Source organism: Colletotrichum jinshuiense, chromosome 2 (genome assembly GCF_051148585.1).
Source record: "Colletotrichum jinshuiense chromosome 2, complete sequence".
Classification (NCBI taxonomy): domain Eukaryota; kingdom Fungi; phylum Ascomycota; class Sordariomycetes; order Glomerellales; family Glomerellaceae; genus Colletotrichum; species Colletotrichum jinshuiense.
Window position 1 is genome coordinate 1439575 of NC_139309.1, and position 18728 is coordinate 1458302.

Consider the following 18728-nt stretch of genomic DNA (forward strand, 5'->3'; position numbering starts at 1 on the left):
GCAAATGATCATAAGCTGGGACTGTGACGGCCTGGTCACTTTATTGTATGGTATCTTTCAATGGGTGTATATGTTATCTGCAATTGTCCAGAGTCTGCTTGTATCGGGCTCATGCCCCGGCCCCGGCCTCGGATTCAAGATGCTAATCGTACCATATCAAACATGGGGTAGAGGTTGACGCAGCCGCAAAGAGCGGGGGTTCAAAAGCAATGCAACATGATCGGGTGACTTCAATGGACAATCCTTCGTTGCGGGGTAGTGGTGCAGACGCACATGTATTCTGTGAAGACGGATGCTGAGCCGACTATCTGTCTTGCGAAGTCATGGTCTGGTCGGGAGGTGATCCGTTCATATCAACGACGTCTATTGGTGGAAGACACAAATGTGGGGCTATGCGCCATGTTGCGAGTGCCGGGAGCACAACCGTCCTGCAATTGATGAGTAACCATCTTACTATCTTCGATGGGAGGCAAGGACATGCAGCGACACCAATCAAATCCAAGTAGACCCTGGCAACAACAGTACGGGATGTCTAAGGACTGCCTAAATTGTTCCGAGCTATTGTTGGTCTGCGATAAGATGACGGCACGAAGGCAACCATTAAAGCCTACTCATGTTTGCCGCCTTAGAGAGGCAAATCATGATTAAACTCAGCATTAATTATAGATGTAAACAATGAGCTGTATGGATGATCAACGTTTGTTCACTGTTATGTTGTTCTGACGAGAGAATGGACGTTATCAAACAAAGTATGTACTAACGCTTACCCCTAACTATAAGACAGAACTTGGCACAAGGGGTTATACACGTTGCAAGGTAATGTGGGGAGATGCACCCAGCCAGACTTATGGAAATTTTAAATCTTTGTGCATGGAAAACATCCACGGATTTGTTCATTTGACTAGCCCTTAAAGTACAAATTGCGCCACTCTGATGTAACCAAAACGTCGCCCCCGAGCCATCCTATGCAACGTGATTTATTTGTTGCTGGGGTACAAGAACTCTGTCTGGGGGAAGAACTCCTCCTTGATTAGTCTGGGGCTGACGAATCGTCGCATGACATCTGCGCTTCCTGCCTTATCGTTGGTACCACTAGCGCGGGCGCCACCAAAGGACTGTTGTCCGATGAGGGCGGCAGTTGTTTTGCAGTCTAGATAAGATGGGTTAGCGGTCTAAACATCACATTGACGGGTGCGGGAGGCTTACTGATGTAGAAATTGCCTGCAGAGTAGCGCAGGGCATCCTCTGCTTCGCGAATTGCAGTTCTGTCGTTTGCAAAAACAGCGCCAGTCAAGGCGAAGCCACCACCGCTTTGATCAATCTTCTTCAAGGTGGAAGACCACTCCGCGTCAGGGTAAACAGTAATGGCTAGGACAGGTCCAAAAATCTCCTCGTTAAACAGGCGGTGATCGGGCGAGTCTGCGACATAGACAGTGGGGTTGACATAGTACCCATTGGAGCCGTCGTATGTGCCACCAACCAGCAATTTCAAAGACGAGTCTTTGTTGCTTTCATCGATAATTTTCTTGATCTTGTCAAAAGAACGCTGGTGAATGACTGGCCCCATGAATGCATCCAATTTGCCGTCTGGGCTTCCGATGGTAATCTGCTTCACCTTGGAGGTCAAGCTGGTCAGGAACTCCTCGGATCTGGATTGGGGAATATAGACGCGAGATGTAGCAGAACACTTCTGGCCTTGGTACTCGAAGGCCCCGCGAATGGTGTGGTTCACCGATTGCTCAATATCGGCCGTAGGGTGAATGAGATGGAAGTTCTTTCCGCTAGTCTCGCCAACTACGCGAGGGAACTCGCGATAAGTCTTCTTTCCAATTCCCTCGCCAATTCTGGCATACAGGGAGCGGAAGACGTCAGAGGAGCCGACAAAGTTGAGCCCAGCAAAGTCGTGGTGGTTCAAGACGACGTCCGTGACCTCTTCGGCGTCACCCGGCACAAATTGAATTACGTTAGGAGGAAGGCCGGCTTCGAGCAGGATGTTGTATAGCAACTGGCTGGCGTAAATATTGCTAGGCGAGGGCTTCCAGACAACAACGTTTCCCATCAGCGCAGGGCCGGATATCAAGTTGCCGCCAATGGCAGTGAAGTTGAACGGTGAGATGGCGTAGACGAAGCCCTCCAGCGGACGCCACTCCAAACGACTGAAGCAAAGAGTCAATAAACAAGCAATATTAAGAAATTTTAGATGTAACTTACCTCCACATGCCGTCAGAGCCACGTGTTGGCTGTTTCTCGAGGATTTCGGCTGCGAAGTTGCAGTTGAGTCTGAAGAAATCGGCCAACTCAGCAGCCGCGTCGATCTCTCCCTGCCACATGTTCTTGCCCTGACCTAACATGGTCGCCGCAATGATCTCATATCGGTATTTTGTTACGACGAGCTCAGCCGCCTTGAGAAAAATAGCAGCTCGGTCCACAAAGGGTGTGTTTTCCCAGCTCTTCTTCGCCTCCAATGCCGACTCGATGGCGGCCGAAACCTGTTCCTTGGAAGCGAGGGGAAAGTTTGAAAAGGATGTCGCGTGTTCGGATGGAAGAACGGTATTGAAGGATTTGGCCGCTTTTTGGGTTTGGCCATTGAAGAACAAATCGCTTCTGGCGGGTAGTTGGGCGCGCAACTTGTTCAGGGCCTCTTCGAGCTTTGCGCGTTCCGGTGAGTTCTTCTCGTAGGTGGGCTTTTATCAAAGTCAGCCGACCTATGTCCGTTTTTACCTTGAAATACGTTGAGTTGACTTACGTTGGGCTCATTTCTGGGGTCTGGCAGCCTGAAGGGGGCAGTTGACTTTGTTCTCCTTTGTGACAGTGCGACAGGGGCCGAGATCGGGCGCAACCCCCCTCTCAAAGACCGAACTGGTCTCGCAGACCTCATGATGTTTGCTGTTTGCATTTTGACCGATTGATTTGAAGCCAAAGAAAGTTTGCGATAGAATCTTGTTGGCGAAGACGAAGACACAGGACCTGACGATTGCCGTAGGAGAGCTTGCTGGAAGATTTGTCACATTAGCCTCGAAATCCCATCGTCTTATTTGACAATTGCTGCACTGGACCGGTCAAGCTCCCGATAGCTCCCCTCTGCTATGCACCAATGATGTTTGCAATCGATGTCATTTTGGCAATCATGCCGAGATCGGACGGGGTAGATCCCGGAGCGGAGTGATGCCGGGCACCCAGCCGATATCTAGATGCAGGGACCCCGCCGGTGTGGAGAACGTGTTGCATTTCCCCGCATATCCCGGAGGCTACGCTTGACAGCTGCATCCGGCGGCAAGTGGTCCCGTGCTCTATCAGTATTACAATTTATCTTGCATGAGGTTACGTGAGAGTTCACGACTTCATCCAGGAGAGCATTTGATCAAGCTGGTCGCTTGTCGACTTGTGTATATTCTTCTAAGAGAATAGTTATGTCAAGAATAATACTATCTTCAGATATTTCTTATTTGGACAGCTTCGATGGCCATGGCCATGGAAATGGATGCTTAAGAGTGCGTGAGATTGTCTTTTACCGTCCACACACAGCACATAGCTGCAATTGCGGAGATGTGGGTATGGGTGCACAGATAAGTAGGACGTTGGCCACATCATGCATGCAATTGGAACGTCTTGTGTCTCTCAATCAAAACCAACCTTGAAATGGCTCGAAGCGAGACGCAACAACGTCCGGACCCCAGCAAACCAGAGCCATGTCCCCTCTGGAGGCAGTTGGCAGGCGACGTTGTGGCCGGCGCCGTCTCCGCAATCCTAATATCTCCGGCAATCACCATGCTAGATCGGTAGCCCCACCTCTTTCACTAGAACCGTTAACCTCATTGCTAATACTCGCTCGCAGAGCCGTAGTAGAGCGGACAACGACAGGGCGGCCCCTCATCCGAGGTCTCCACTCCCAGCTTAACTCTGCCATGCGTCGACCTCGCGGCTTCTTCCTGGCCCGGCCGCTAGGTATTGCCTGGACCCTGTATGCAGCAACTTACGTCACTGCAAACGCCGCAACTACCATGGCCGAGAAGTACGACGGAGCGGCAGCCGTTACTACGGCTACCTTCGCTTCTACATTTCTGGTCAACGTACCCCTCGGGGTATGGAAAGACCTCCGCTTTGCCGAGATCTTTGGATCTGGCGCCTCTCCCAAAACGGCCAAGGCGGTTACAGCTCCCCGAAAGCTTCCCAGAGCCGCAACAGCAACGTTCCTCATCAGAGATGCCGTGACCATCTTTGGGTCGTTTACGCTTCCGACATGGATATCGGGAGCGATTCCGGACGAAGTGACTGCTTCCATGCACGCCAAAGCAACCATCACGCAGCTGACAGTTCCCGTCTTGTCTCAGCTGGTCGCCTCTCCGATACATCTAATTGCGTTAGATTATTATGAGAGACAAACCCGTTTGCCATTCTCCAATAGAGTCAGGCGGGTTCAAGAGCATGTCCCCTCCACGGTTATTATGCGTTGTGTGAGGATAATACCCGCTTTCGGCATTGGATGTTTAGCCAATCTGGAGTTACGGTCTTTCTTCCAAAATCTGTTGACTCCAATATCAACTCCTAGATAGAAACTGAGAGTCCAGTTGCATTTATCTCTTTATGAAGCTTATTTTGGTGACCTTGTGGATTCATTGAGTATTCTGATTTCTGTGTAACTAATAAGCTAGTGCCTTGTGTCGTTGACATGACCGGCGTTAGTCTCCATGAGACGCGCCAAAGTGACAGCCTCCCTCAGAGCCCGCCCAATATGTCCTCGCACAGCCCCTTCTTCTAAAACCATCAAACCTCCAATTGTACATCCTTCCGGTGATGTTCCCTGGTCTTTCAAAAGGGCCGGGTGCAATCCATTCTGCATGAGCGTGGCGGTACCCAGCATGGATTGAAATGTCATGGTATGCGCGAGGTTTCTAGGCACCCCCACCGCAACAGCAGCGTCGATGAGAGCATCGCATATGACCGCAAAGAACGCCGGTGTCGAGCCTCCGAGTGCCGTGGTTGCATTCATCAGCTTGGGCGCAATCTGCACAGTCTTTCCGATCTTTGCGAATATAGCCTCTGTTAGCTCCAGGTAGCGGCCCGGGACCGCTGGCTCTGAAATCTCGATTGCTGTGAGGGACTGGGACACCATCGCTGCAATGTTCGGGAGAGTTCGCACGACCCAGGCGCGACCCTCTGTGTTCTCAGACGTGGTTTCGCTGCCGTAAATGGTAGCCTCCAGCCTTTGTCTCGTCCACCCAGCGGCCACACTAATCAGCAGCTTGTTCTTCAAGGCGTCTCGGGTGCCCGGCTGAGACAGCACTTCCTCCACGTCGCCCGGGTCCACTCCTAGTATGACGACGTCTGAGTTTTGCAATGCGGTGATATTGTCGCCTCTGGATACGACCAGCCTGTCTCCTACATTGAGAAACCGCTCTTTGAGAGAATCCTCGGACTTTTGGCTTCGCACACATGCGATGAAACGAGAGATTGGCAATATGCTGTTCTGGTCATCCGCACTGTCCAGTAATGCTTTCAGAATAGGAAAGCCAAGGTTTCCTGGCCGCGTAGATTAGTACCAACAACTCATGAGAAAATTCCGGGAAACCCACCACAACCTAAAATACACAGCGTGAGTTCTTTGAATGTTTCCATTGTGTTATGGCTAATCTTGTCCAGGGATTCAAACTCTCGTTAGATTGGGAGAGTGTTGAGTATTGAGTTTAGTGATATAGGATAATAGTGAAAGAGGGTAGGGGTTACAAACAGTATTTCGAAATGCAACAGTTGCAGTGATGTCTTTGGTCTCGTGGTCTCAAATCCTTGTGATACATCCATGAAGCTACCCCGACCGCCCCTCACCGGCACTGACGTCGAACGGGAGCTCCCCCGCAGCCCAACCACAGAAGTGGGGTTGATACCGGAAGGGCATCCGACATGACACCTACACCATACACTTGATAGCACTGCAATACTAGCATTAAGCATGATCCACTTGTTAGATAAGATTTGCGATTAACGAAGTAACATCCAATCTTCAACTCACAGGCCGAGAGCGGAAGAATCTAGGCTTCAGTCTTCTCCCCAGCTCAGCCTTCAATGCCGTGTACTCGTCCACAGTCCGGGAAACAGCATCCCGGTTCTCCACCGCCCTTCGAAGAAGATACGCCACGCATTCGCCCATGCTACCCCATGTCGAGCACTTCCAGACCTGCGGCGAAGGATCCTGTCCCTCCTTCAACTGCAAAAGCGAGAAGCTAACCTCATCCGACATCCCCTGAAGCTGGGCAAAGCCAATCGGCACCGTCGGCAGCCCTTCCTTTAGCCTTTGCTGATGGATCTTGTGGGCTGTAACTACGCTGTGCTTGTTGTGGCTGGCCAAGAAGAGGTTCAGAGAAGGGAACGGCTTTCCACCCGTCGCACCATATTCTCCAATCTGCCGCCTCAGTGCTCCCTGAGCGATGCTGTTGTAGGCATCGTCGGTTTCCTGCTTCGTGTCGCGAATCAGGGATCTATCGTCTGTGGCAATGTATGCTCCTCTGACCAGCTTCAGACCAAGAGTGAACCCTTCCTGGTTTGCCATCTCAAGGTGCGAAGCCAATGTCGTTGGTGTGCTTTTCAGATATGCCTGGTAGGTGTTATAAATCGTAGCGTAACCGTCGCGATTGAATTTGCGCATGAGCTCTATTCCAACGAGGAAAATCCCCCACTGGAAGTGTTGAGACTCGGCATCTAGCAGGATACGAATCCCACGGTCTTTGCACCTGGCGCTAACTTCTTCGAGTGCATCCATCATCTGTTTCGGGGGTAGCTCCTTCGCAACAAATGCATCCGTTGCTCGGGATCCGGCTCCCGTAAGTCTTTGAAATCGCTGCGTTAGTGCCTCGTGTTTAATCCAGGTGGTCAGTTGGATGCGACTTACTTCAGCGCGAGTTGATCGCCAGCTCCGAGGAGGTCAACAGTCTCTAAAACCCCCTTCCTCCATGATTCAATAGTGGAGCAGTGCTCCGAGTTTGCATTCTTGTCTGATTCAATGCGTAAACCGTGTTCAGTGTTGGTACGGGCATCGAAAACGGTTTCCTTCGCATATGTGAGAATCGTGCCGCGAAACCCCATGAATCTCAGATGGCGCATAGTGTTTTTGGTTTCTTCGGCCGTCTCTCCTGCGCAGAACTGCTTGTAGAAGACCCGCTTCACCAAGAAGTGAAGGACTGGGTTTCGATCCACATCCGTCAAGAAGCCTCTGTTCGGCTTCGTGAGAAACGATAGAGCTGCGAGTGACGGTCCAAGAAGCAGAGGCTTCGAAGATATGGCAGAGACTAAGAGGGATCTCATGAGAACAGCTGTGGGCAAAGCTGACAAGCTGGCTGGAACAGCGACTCCATTGTTCTTTTCGACAAGGACGGGAGCGGATGAAGCATGTCTTGAGCTGGACTGGCTTGGCGTAGGCTTCTTCGATAAGGTGATTGTGGCATGGCGACTCCAGGGCGTTCCCGTCAAAAGGGAAGATTTGCAGTAGGAAGGCTTCATCATGAACAACTGTTGATGATTGCTGGAATTGCACAACAGTCTCTACTTGAGCGGATGCATCGCCTTTAAGATGTGACATCTCACGACATCCTGGTACGCCGTGTCAAATCCTCTTACTACACACACATGGCACATCCAGTCTCCAGCACTATCGGAAGTGATTGATGCGTATACTGAATTTGGAAACTCAGAGGACAGCCACGTGTGACTGCTGCCAGCTTATCGATACCCCGCTCACAACGCGGGGTAAGATAGCCAGATGTCTACTGTCACAAGATAGTTGCATGCAGTCAGTCGGCTTGCTGGTGTCCGGCATAATGTCAGTCTAGACTACTTGAAACCAATCGGCCTCCTAATCCGATTGTTTTGGTGGTGGGGTAAGCGGATGTTTGAGTGTGGTCGGTTGCGAATCCGGAGGCCTATGTCGGAGAGGGGGCCGATGATAGTTGGATGTACCAAGGCTACGAGAGGCGATACCAGCGGCTCGTAACGCATCCTTTGACTAATTGAAATGGTCTCGAGAAAGAACTCGGCACGATGTGTCGTGGGTCTATGGTAGTCAGGCGGTCGACGTGTATCTCATCCTAGCCAAAAAGTCGGTACAAACAGCCGCAGCCTTAACCCAAAAATAGAAAACATGTTAGGCTTGAAAGCTAATGGTTGGGCAAATATACTTAGGGTAAGTTCTTTCCACCTCTCGTTGCCTGTCCTACTTCCGAGTTCGTCTTGTCCTCTGCGTACCGCTTGTACACCTCGATGTAGGCGTCTCTGTCGCTCAGTGTGTCCTTGACACTTTGTCTCTCATTGATCGCATCATACCAGTGCCCCCACCTCCTCCAAATTTTGTCATCTTCTTCATTGTCGCACTTAACCGGAAGCCCAAGCCCCCCAGGCTTGTAATGGTCAAAAAGAAACAGACGCATAGCCCAGGGGGCAAGCATGGCATCGACAAGACTAAATTCACGGCCTAGGAACCAAGGGCCATCAGGATCGAGCTCCTTGGTGAAAGCCTTGATATGGCCCAAGAACTCATCCCGCGCTTGATCGATGCTGAACTCCTTCTCCGGTGTGTGTTGAATGAACTTGTAAAAGGCCGGTACAATGCGGGAGTTGATATGATCGATCCACAATCTGCATCTCGCGCGGTCATACGGTGACTCAGGAAGAAGATGTGGACCGTGATCGTTGCCTACATAGGCCTCCTCGAGGTACTCTGATACTACAGTGCTGTCGTAGAGAGCCCGTTGATCCTTGCCCTCTGAATCCACCGGAACGGCCAGAGTCGGGATCAGCCCGCGGGGATTCATCTTAAGGAACTCCGGGTCTTTCTTGTAAGGGTTGATCTCGATATACTGGTGGGGTATCTTTTTTTCATGGAGGACGATCCATGATCGCTGCACAAAGGGGCAGAACCAGCCTCCATAGAGCTTTAACGGGTGCTCTTCCGAATGTTTAGCCGCAAACCGGGCGGCGGCGCCGGTGGTGTGAGCGCCGATTGACGTGTCGATGTTTGCCATCGTGACAAGTCCTCAGGGTCAACGCTGAAAAGAAAATTTAAGAGGATAAGCAGAGGCTTTTCCGTGTCAGATGTTGGGTGTATATTCAACGAGACGGATGAAGTTGAACATGTCTGGTGATGTAACCCCTCTGATGACGTGATGGTGAGTAAGTGTCCGAGTTGTGGGGGGCCGAGCGGAGTTGAGCGGCCAGCCCTGATTGGCAAGATTGGGCCATTGGAAGCCGGTTACAACACTTTTACCTACATCCGTTGGCGTTATTTCCCTTTCATATATTCATCGTCTTAAAGTCGTTAGCGCTAGAAATGTGCTAGATACAATAGCATTTACCTAAGGATATCCCATTGACGAGATCGCAGCTTGTATAATCAGGTAAACCGTCAAAAAGTATATGACAGGGAATGTCAACTGGATATGCAAGAGGCCCATTCTATTTTATTTTACGGTAATGAATGTATCATGGTCAATCTTCTGGGCCACAGGTGTGTACCTCCACCGACTAAAGTATGCTGGCGTCTTCCCACTTCCTCCGTTGTTGGTGGCGTAAGTGCCGACGATGGTACCTATGGAAAAGAATGTCAGTAAGTTCTGGTCAGAACCTCATCTTTAACTAACTATTCTCACCTGTAAAGGGTCCACTGCCTCCAGAGACAATTAACGCACTTGCAGACCCGATTTCTTGGTATTCCTCGGGTCTTGAAGCCGGAGCCACGCCAAAGACATATTCAGAGTCACTAACGGCAGAAACCGATAATCGAATGGTCTCCAACCTCCAGTCTTTGGGGACTGGAACAGTAACAGTCTCGGGCACTGTAATATTAGGTTTCCCAGATGCCTCAACCTTGAGTCTAAATCTCGGGACGAGAGACTTGCCAGAGCAAGCTGGCAGATTGACGATTCCCAAGTCGATGTGCTGAAACTGCGTCAAAAATATTGAGATGCCTGCTTCTTCGTTCTCGACCTCGGGGTTGAATGAAACGTCAACAGTGTAGTTGAAAATAGTGGCGCTCTGTTTGCGAGCAATGAAACCCAGACCATCCTCGAGGGGTTTGAACTCAGGAGTTGCTGACAAGTTGACGGGCGAAGGAGATATCTGGAGCGTATTTGGATGTCCCTCCGGCGAGATCGCAAAAAGGGAAGCCTTTGGAGGACGCCAAAACATGAAATGTCTTGGAAGCTTCGAGCCTGGCGCAAAATCGACAACGTCTGGCTCGTCGATCCAATGACCATCTCCTGGAACGTCTTTGTTCGGCTGTGGCAGAGGTCCAGTCATTGTGCCGCGCACCGGGTCTAAAACTGGCCACTGGCCCTCTTCCCACTTGACGGCGAAGAGCACCGTCTCACGACCCATAGGGTAAATCTCCCACGCAGGGCCGGACCTAGTGGCCAATGCCACCCCCCACCAATTCCCGGAACCATCTTGAAATAGATCGGCATGTCCAACCGTTTGGAAATATAGATCAGTGTTCTTGGCCGTGAGAATTGGGTTGTGCGGGGCTCCCTCATACGGCCCTTGTACCTCCTTTGACCGAGCAATCGTCACGGAATGGTTCGTCTCTGTGCCACCTTCGCCGATCAATAAGTAGTAATAGCTATCTTTGCGGTATAAGTGCGGTCCTTCTGGGTTGCGATCGCCAGTTCCGTTCCAGACTTTGAACGGCTCGGTAGCAGCGCCCGTAGATAGGTCAATTTCGCTGATGTAGATGCCGGCAGCGACAGCCATGTAAACCTTCTCGTTGTCCCAGAATATGTCCGGATCAATATCGTTCGCTGGGTTCTCCACGTGCAATGGTCCAGTCCATGACGCGTCGTCGTATGGGTCAGTCGAGGTAAACAACAAGATTTTCGGGCCCCATTCCTCGTACCAAGACACGTATGATGTAATTAGATAAAAAGTTCCTTTGTGAAATCGGATAGTCGATGCCCAAACGCCTTCGTTCTGTCCCGAGTTTCTGTAGAGCTCTGGCAGCTGCTCGGGCCGTGTCAGGGCATTGCTCGCGAGCTTCCAGTTCGTCAAGTCTTTGCTAGCGTATACCGGGACACCAGGGAATGCCAGAAATGAGGACACGGTACAAAAGAACGTGTTTTCCCATTCTTTGACAAAAATACAGCTAGGATCCGAGTTCCATCCTGGGAGGATAGGGTTGTTGAATGTCCTGTTGACACTCTGAGACTGAGTTTGAGCCGCCATGGTGAAAAGGCACAGCCAAAAAATGCCGAACAAGCGCATCGACATATTTCGTAGCGTGAAGAGGGATTTGGTAATGTTGGCCCTGCTCTTTAAAACGCTGGGGCAACCGATTTACCTTGGAAAGGGGTGGCGTTTGATTTCTTATGGGACATCTTTGTCGCTAATGGTTTGCAAATTCCTGCTCAATTAACAACGATTTGCCATTGCAGTTTCTTTCAAGGAAAGCATATGGCATAACTACGCGCGAAACCGAGACCGATGGCGCCGATGGTATCGACTTTTTCCCGTGATTATTCCGCCAATTCGATTCTCCATCCATCGATTAGAGCGGAGTTCCTGTTCAAATGCGTTCTGGGCATCACCACCAACCCCGCAATAGCTGCGCAACGCCAACGGCTCACTTCCCGACAATACCGTCGTATCTGCATATCCGATCTATATGATGAGGTCACTCGGCTACCAGCTTGGTTAGCGCATGCAAGCTGCTGACGTCCATGACAAGGGCTGCTGCTATAGCCGCGAAACTTCACTTCGCGGCATTTGAAGCTTTGGCGGGTCGGATTAACTCGGTTGAGGATTGTAACTTATGTGCAATAGCTATTTGAAAGTGACATCTCAATCAAGAATCATAAATTCTAATCAATTGCTCAATCTCCTCTATTTAACTGAATCTTATTTCGCAAGATAATATTGCTACTGCAACGGATAGAAGTACAGATTTGCTAACTAAATACATCATCTCCTTGCAATAAAATGCAATGTCACTGAAATCATCTACTGTTCTCAGTAAAAATAGCTACCAGAATACTGTCCCAAAAGTTCACTCCATGATAATTCCCAATTGCATAGGCCCGCTGAAATGGCCCCATGGATGGCGTGGTCACGCGGTTGTGCAATTGCCTGAGAGGCAAATGCCATCGCTGCAATAATCATCCCCAGTGCCGCATTCACCGTCCGTGTTGCAACAGTCGCCCCATTTGCCAGAGCACTGTCGACATTCGTGGAGAGAGCCGCATTTGCCGTCGATGGCGTAGAATTCATGGTCAAAGCAAGCACCTGAATAGCGAATCATTTGTTAATGTTGTCTTGGCCCCTTTTAGCGCTCTTGGTAAGAAAATCAGTCGTAGTGAACCGAGCCGATGTTTTTGTGTGTTCTTCTCACGATCGTATTGATCATTAAGTCTGAATCATTCAGGGGGTATTCATCGGACACCTCGTGGTTGTTCGGACACTTGAGATCTCTGCTTCAGTGCACAGTTGCTGAGATGGTAGTAACATACGCAAAGTTCTTCTCGGTGGGATAACGATAGCAATTATTCAAAACTGTTCGGCTTGTGAGAGGGAAGGCATGGAGTTACAATCAAGCAAATGCGTCAGAGAGCCGTTTTTTGTAAGCCATGTGATGTATATAAAGGTTGGCTAAGGAGCGTGATGAAGTAATGTAAAGAATGAATAAGTTTTCGATGCAAATCTAGTAATTCCAAAAAGTCTTAACGCCGCCTGATGCAACGTCCCGCCGCTGCCATGCAACCCATGTATTCCAAAAAAAGCAAGTATCACTGATTCGCTGAATTCCCCAGCTCAACGCTTAGAGCTTGAAGCCTCCGAGGGGGTTGGGGTTGGGGATGACATAGCCACCCTGCTGGACGGGAGGGACGATGGCATCGCCCTTCTTGGCGGCCAACAGCTTGTGCTTGGCGAGGGTGAAGTCGTTGCTGTTAAAGTTCTGGTTGATGACACCGACCATGCCGTTCTTGCAGTGCTGGCCAGCGTTCTGGGCGCAGTAGTACCACTGAGAAGCAAGGGTTAGCCCACTGAGCATTTTGCAACCGGCGTGAGGCGCCCGCGGAAGGGGAAGAGCGGGGAAACTTACGATGGGCTTCTTGTCCTCGACGACGACCTGGAAAACGTTGTCGGCCTGGCCCTCGGGGGTGAAGAAGTTGAAACCGGAGAAGAACGAAGAGCCGTCGGCGAGAGGGGTGCAAGGGTCGGCGAAGTTGGACTCGGCGATGGAGTGGTTGCGGGGCAGGAAGTGCCACTCGACGATGTCGCCAATCTCAGCGACGACGTTGTCCGGGTCGAAGCGCAGGCCGCCGAGGCCGGCGACGACGGAGTGGGTGACGCCCGTGAGGTGGGTCGTGTGGGACGGGGTGTTGTATCCGGTGGTGGCGGTGGGGGCGGCGGAGACGGTGGCAGCGGCGGCCAGGAGGACAGCGGAGAGAGTCTTGATGGAGAACATGGTGATGGGCTGGTTTGTTTTGTTGGTTGGTTTTTTAGGTAAGACAAGGGAGTGATTTCAAAAAATTAAGACTTGAAAACGAGATGACCCTAGGAAATAAGGAAAAAAAAGAAATAGGAAAGACGACGTAGGAAAAGTCGAAAGATTGATTTGTTTGTTTATATTGTTGTGAGTGGAGAGGAAGGAAAATAGGACTCATTGACTCGAGAAGTCCTTCTGTTATATAGCATTTTCCAACATGTTGATGCGGTTGCTCCGGCCCATTGCCATCACGATAGCGTTTGTTGTACAGCCCTACGGAAGGATCCTCTTCCACACTACGAACCGCCTCTCCCAGTTGGCCGTCGCAATTAGCCACGCGCTGTAAGCAGTGCCTCCGAGGACATTGTGATCCCGTCACCGCCAAAAACAAGCCGGAACAGCGGTAGTCCGGGGAAGGCCCAGTAGCACTAAATCCTGACTGACGCTAGATTCTCACTCAGACTGGTTTTGCGGCATCGTGAGTGGTCAGCTGCCGCGCAGCAGGTAGAAAAAGTGCTGACAACGGACCGGCGTCTGACAGAGGCGTGCTGTACACTAGGACGCCGCGTGGCGGAGCTAGCTGCCAAGCTCCGCCCCAATGCTGAGGTGAACCTGCGTCTAATTTTAAAATGTATTACCGATCCCAAGCCAGAGGGTGACTGATCAAAAGTGGCAGGTGTGAATTTTTCAACGAACCAGCCTCTAAATACTGCCAAGAACTTGCCAAATCCGCAATGGCTTTGGCTTTGATCCATGACCAAACTTCATTCCGTAGCCTCCCCAATGCTGGAATCTTCTACCAGAGGCATGCCGCGTTTTGTCCCCCACCAACCAAACAACCAACTAGCTTACTCGATACCATGGCCAAAAAATGCTTCGGGATCGCAAGTCTGCTAGAGAAATGTGAAAACGCCACATAAGCGGCACTCTCGAGCTGCGTCTTGCGATCGGAGCTGCCCGACGTACCACAACTTGAGGCCATTCGCTAGTGCCCACGTATCAAAAGCTTGGTTTGCATAAGGTTCAAACCACCTTTCTGGAATAGACATAGAATGCAACCTGCAGCATGGAGGTCGCATGCTGGTATATTCTGTAAGGAATACGTCACCAGCGTGCCCTGAAGCTTACCAATAAATATCATCCTGCAGGATGGTAATGCGAATTGGACCTTTTGAACGATCCCTAACTACCCAAAATATCTGACTAGTTCAAAATTTCAACTTATGCACTTTTATGAGACGCATGGTATGTTCATGAAGGGGAGCTGTTGGCCCGTAGCTTGCCTTTCAAACATCAGCCTCTTTAAACTTGGGAATGAAACCGAACGCTGGGGACATCTGGTATCTTTAAGAGACAGCTTATATTCAGTATTGAAGACTAACATGTTCCTTCCAGAATAGCTTGGCGGTTGATGCCAAGACGCAGTGTAGGCGGGCACTACAGCCAGGGTCTGTATTTGGCTCAGCGGCAGAGTGACTCGTAAATTCAGTTCCGCTATCAGTGCAACAGTCTTGGCTTTTGCACTTTCATGAAATTTATTCATTTAAATCTCACTATAATCTGTTCTTTGGAACCGTGCTTATTTGTCACGTTTGTATTGATTGGCCATACTGATATCAGAAAGCCGGACGAAACGGGGAGGAAAGGAGGATGGCAAAATCAGATTCAGCCAAGTTCAAGCGGCCCAGAGTAACTGATGAATATCAAGCATTGGTAATAATCCCACATGATTACTTATTCCATCCTGCAAAAGCAAACCCCGGCGTCGGCACGCTCAATGCCCGGTTGTGGCCAACGCCATCTCTCGGTTACACAAGAGACGTTTGGTAAGCATTCTATTTCAAGCTCGTGTGCGCCACCAAGAAACGTAACCAAAACATATTATTACTTCCAAGGTGAGACGCTGGCTTATGTATAGGGCATTCCCATCCCGCTCTCTGTGGCAGGAGATGAGAGTTACACTTGATTGCCTTGACGGACACAGGAAAGCTCACGTGGCACGACTCAGTCCTGACCAGCCCACGCACGCATATGAAGTTTTCCGGGGCATGGAGACAACAACCAAGTGATGGCTGGAGGGGACCAAACTTGTCTTGACATGTTGATAATGCGACAGTTTGTCATGCCCCTACATATAGAAGCTAGAGCAGCTCTTGTAAGCGGAAAAACATTAACTCCATAACATGCTTGACTAGACCGAACACTGACTATGTCACAACAGCATCCGGGCCACGCACATTGGTAGGAATACCTCATGAAGGAGGCTTTCCTGATGCCAGCTCGACATCTTTATTCACTGGTAGCATCGCCCAGATACTGCACCGTGTCTATAAGCTCCTGGTGATAAGATGTCCGGAAACAATAACAATGGCAACCGGAAACGAATGCAAGGGTGCAGGTACCGGAGTACCTCCGGTCCGGCCTCCTTACTCAAGCCATGTCCATGTTCGGGAACCCCTCCCAAGTCATGATGTCCATCCCATCACGTGAGTCGTGGTATAGAGTAGAGCGCTTGCTGACTAAATAAACGCTGGAAGATCTGGAAGGAATGCGCTTGGTGGATACGGATACGTCCGACCTTCACGCCCTCCTCATCCCTTTAACAACGGCAAAACGACTTTTAGCGCGATATTGAGTGGCCAGTGCGTGCCGAATAATATGCGTGGTATACGGACACAATCGGTTGATCTTGAGCACCCTTAGGATATTATTCGCAGAATTCCCTGTTGATGCGGAGACACTAAAAGTCGTAGTGCTAGGCGCCATCCCCTCCCCCGTATACCTAATGAAGGGCCTGGCCGCGTTGACAGATATGATCAGAAACCAAAGGCTTGAGGGCCAGTTTTGTTTTCGACTCGACCACTATAGAAATATCGCTGTCTTTGTGCAGGCCAATGCGAAGTTGGTTCACCATCCCTGGAATTGCCCTCCGGTTATCTTAGAGCTGCTGTGCAGTTCAAGGGCCCCTAGTCGCGCACAGTGGCGTGGCCCCCACGATCTTCATTTCGTGGAGTGCCTGTTCCTGCCAAGCCCCAGTGTTCCTCGTAAAAGAAAAAAAGTCTATAGGAGACACCACATTGGGATGGATACATGCGCAAGCCCGTCAACGAGAAATCCTTATCAACGGCCGAATTGCCTGTGGCAAACAATCAATCCCGGAAAGCTGGACCGTGCTCTTGGCGAGAGTCATGCTACGGCCTCCCCAACACGTGTATTCGTCTACTCCGGGTATACGCGTATGGGCCAAGACCTGATTTGCAGGCCAAAAAAGCAATTCAACGAGGCCCGCTCACAGGGCTAGCGGGACGAGCAGGGTCCCTACCAGTGAACCAACCAGAATCAGCTCGATACACGTATTCGTCCGTATGGGGAAGCCGGTGGGCTCGATGTCAGACAAGCTCCTCCCACCTTTTGCCCGTCGCTCAGCGAAAAACGCGTATGGAGATGGCGTCAAGGTGCTTTGAGTTGCAGAACCCGTGTTGCAGACGGAACCAATTTCCCCTCCCGGGGCCCAACAGATTCCGGTATAAAGATGGCTACACTCGAGTCCTTGAGCCTTGGCAAGTCCAGCTGCAACGCCAACAGCCCAGACGAGATTCAACCAGCATCTTGAATTGAAGTGCCGAACAAGTTCGCCAGTGCCCCGATCCTAGCTGCCAACAAACCCCACATCGACACGACGAGACGATAGCGGAATCATCCCATCCCAACATGCCGGAGCTTCAATCGCACAACGGATACTACCTCTGGCACTATGTGCCGAACTTGCCAGCGGCCATCATCTTCGAGGTCCTCTTCGTCCTGGCCACGCTGTACCATGCGTGGATGATTGCGAGGACAAAGACATGGTTCTGCATCGTCTTTTGCATAGGCGGCATCCGTGAGTTCATCTTAACCCCAATCGCCCTTCCCTGGGGGTTTCTTTTGGCGTCGCTGACAGTGGATGGCTCGCAGTTCAAATCATCGGATATGCAGGTAGAGCCATTGCTCGCGAACGCACCGGCGAGATCGGCCCATACGTCATGCAGAGTGTCACGATCCTTGTTTCCCCGGCCCTATTCGCAGCCTCTGTATATATGACCCTCGGGAGAATTATCCGCAGCGTCCACGGCGAGCAGCTCTCGCTCATCCGTATCAACTGGCTCACGCGCATCTTCGTCACGGGCGACGTCTTTTCGTTCCTTGTCCAGGCGAGCGGTGCCGGACTGATGGTTAAGGACGGCAGCCAGCAGATGGGAGAGAACCTAATTGTGGCCGGTCTGGTGATCCAAGTCGTGCTGTTTGGCATCTTCTGGGTCACGGCCATCATCTTCCACACGCGTCTGTCCAAGTACCCCACGGAGGCTTCTGCCAGCGGCAACACGCCGTGGAGGTCGGGCCTATGGATGCTGTACGCCGTGAGCGCCTTCATCATGGTGCGGTCCATCTTCCGGTTGATCGAGTACATCATGGGCGGCGACGGGTACCCGCTAAGAAACGAGTGGACGCTCTACGTCTTCGACTCGCTGCTGATGTTCCTCGTCATGGTCGCGTTCGGCTACCGCTTCCCGAGTGCGTTCCAGATCAGGAAGAACGAGCACCAGTCGGCGTCGGACATCGAGAACATTGACATGACGATGGAAACCGATGCGCAGCAGCGCGCCTCAATGAAGAAGACGATGCGGTGAGGCGGGTCGAAGATATGGGCGAGGATGGGTCGTCCTAGGAGAGGGACCGCGGCGCAAGCAAGGGCAACCTGGGAGCGATGAGACGCTCTTTTTGGAGACGACGGAGATATCACTGAGGCGCAATGGCGGTGGATGGAGACAAAGCCGGCCCACTATGAAAGAGGAAAGTGCGGACTGGATGGCACTTGGTAGTTCACCAGGACGGGAGAATCACGGCGTAATGGGTTTCCCCGAGGACATAATTGGTTGGGAAATGATTTATTTTGCAGCTTCAGCAAGCAGGGCATGCAAGGCAGTTTTTTTGTGAGGAGGGCCGCGTGGACTTTCTGGCGCAGTTCGACTTGTTCAGGGGCATTCTGGGTGCATTAGGCCACAAATTGGCCCTTGTAGTTCCCCGTGTTCCCCCGTAAAAACGCCTACTGGTGGCCCCTGGTCCGCTATATTGAGAAGTTCTCAACTGAAACGGGACATGCCGAAACCCCTTCCCTGGAAGGCGGAGGGGCATACTAAGCATATTCTCATGCTCCGGACATAGTATAGGTGTACCGGTAGTACCTACCTAATTATCGTATTCCGCCCCACCAAAAAAAGGCTGAACTCGG

General features: G+C 51.1%; 7 protein-coding genes across 7 annotated transcripts; 2 read left to right on the forward strand and 5 right to left on the reverse strand.

Moving 5' to 3' along the window:
* Positions 1 to 977: 977 nt before the first annotated feature.
* Positions 978 to 2896, reverse strand: EsH8_II_000384 (Aldehyde/histidinol dehydrogenase; the record flags this gene model as incomplete). The annotated part of the gene is made up of 4 exons (XM_083263682.1): positions 978 to 1150; positions 1207 to 2156; positions 2212 to 2684; positions 2747 to 2896. The coding sequence occupies 4 exons, from the start codon at positions 2894 to 2896 to the stop codon at positions 978 to 980; spliced, it is 1746 nt and encodes a 581-aa protein (XP_083121004.1).
* A 1009-nt stretch (positions 2897 to 3905) lies between these two features.
* On the forward strand, positions 3906 to 4356 carry EsH8_II_000385 (uncharacterized protein; the record flags this gene model as incomplete). Its single annotated transcript, XM_083263683.1, has 2 exons — positions 3906 to 4225; positions 4332 to 4356. The coding sequence occupies 2 exons, from the start codon at positions 3906 to 3908 to the stop codon at positions 4354 to 4356; spliced, it is 345 nt and encodes a 114-aa protein (XP_083121005.1).
* A 292-nt stretch (positions 4357 to 4648) lies between these two features.
* On the reverse strand, positions 4649 to 7491 carry EsH8_II_000386 (uncharacterized protein; the record flags this gene model as incomplete). Its single annotated transcript, XM_083263684.1, has 4 exons — positions 4649 to 5310; positions 5834 to 5927; positions 6008 to 6821; positions 6884 to 7491. The coding sequence occupies 4 exons, from the start codon at positions 7489 to 7491 to the stop codon at positions 4649 to 4651; spliced, it is 2178 nt and encodes a 725-aa protein (XP_083121006.1).
* A 674-nt stretch (positions 7492 to 8165) lies between these two features.
* EsH8_II_000387 (glutathione S-transferase) lies at positions 8166 to 9008 on the reverse strand (the record flags this gene model as incomplete). The annotated part of the gene is made up of 1 exon (XM_083263685.1): positions 8166 to 9008. The coding sequence occupies one exon, from the start codon at positions 9006 to 9008 to the stop codon at positions 8166 to 8168; it is 843 nt and encodes a 280-aa protein (XP_083121007.1).
* Positions 9009 to 9074: 66 nt separating this feature from the next.
* Positions 9075 to 11199, reverse strand: EsH8_II_000388 (glycosyl hydrolase; the record flags this gene model as incomplete). Its single annotated transcript, XM_083263686.1, has 3 exons — positions 9075 to 9138; positions 9499 to 9571; positions 9633 to 11199. The coding sequence occupies 3 exons, from the start codon at positions 11197 to 11199 to the stop codon at positions 9075 to 9077; spliced, it is 1704 nt and encodes a 567-aa protein (XP_083121008.1).
* Positions 11200 to 12787: 1588 nt separating this feature from the next.
* On the reverse strand, positions 12788 to 13438 carry EsH8_II_000389 (Cupredoxin; the record flags this gene model as incomplete). Its single annotated transcript, XM_083263687.1, has 2 exons — positions 12788 to 12991; positions 13073 to 13438. 2 exons carry the CDS (start codon positions 13436 to 13438, stop codon positions 12788 to 12790), a joined length of 570 nt encoding a protein of 189 aa, XP_083121009.1.
* A 3732-nt stretch (positions 13439 to 17170) lies between these two features.
* On the forward strand, positions 17171 to 18126 carry EsH8_II_000390 (RTA1 like protein-domain-containing protein; the record flags this gene model as incomplete). The annotated part of the gene is made up of 2 exons (XM_083263688.1): positions 17171 to 17339; positions 17414 to 18126. The coding sequence occupies 2 exons, from the start codon at positions 17171 to 17173 to the stop codon at positions 18124 to 18126; spliced, it is 882 nt and encodes a 293-aa protein (XP_083121010.1).
* Positions 18127 to 18728: the final 602 nt, after the last annotated feature.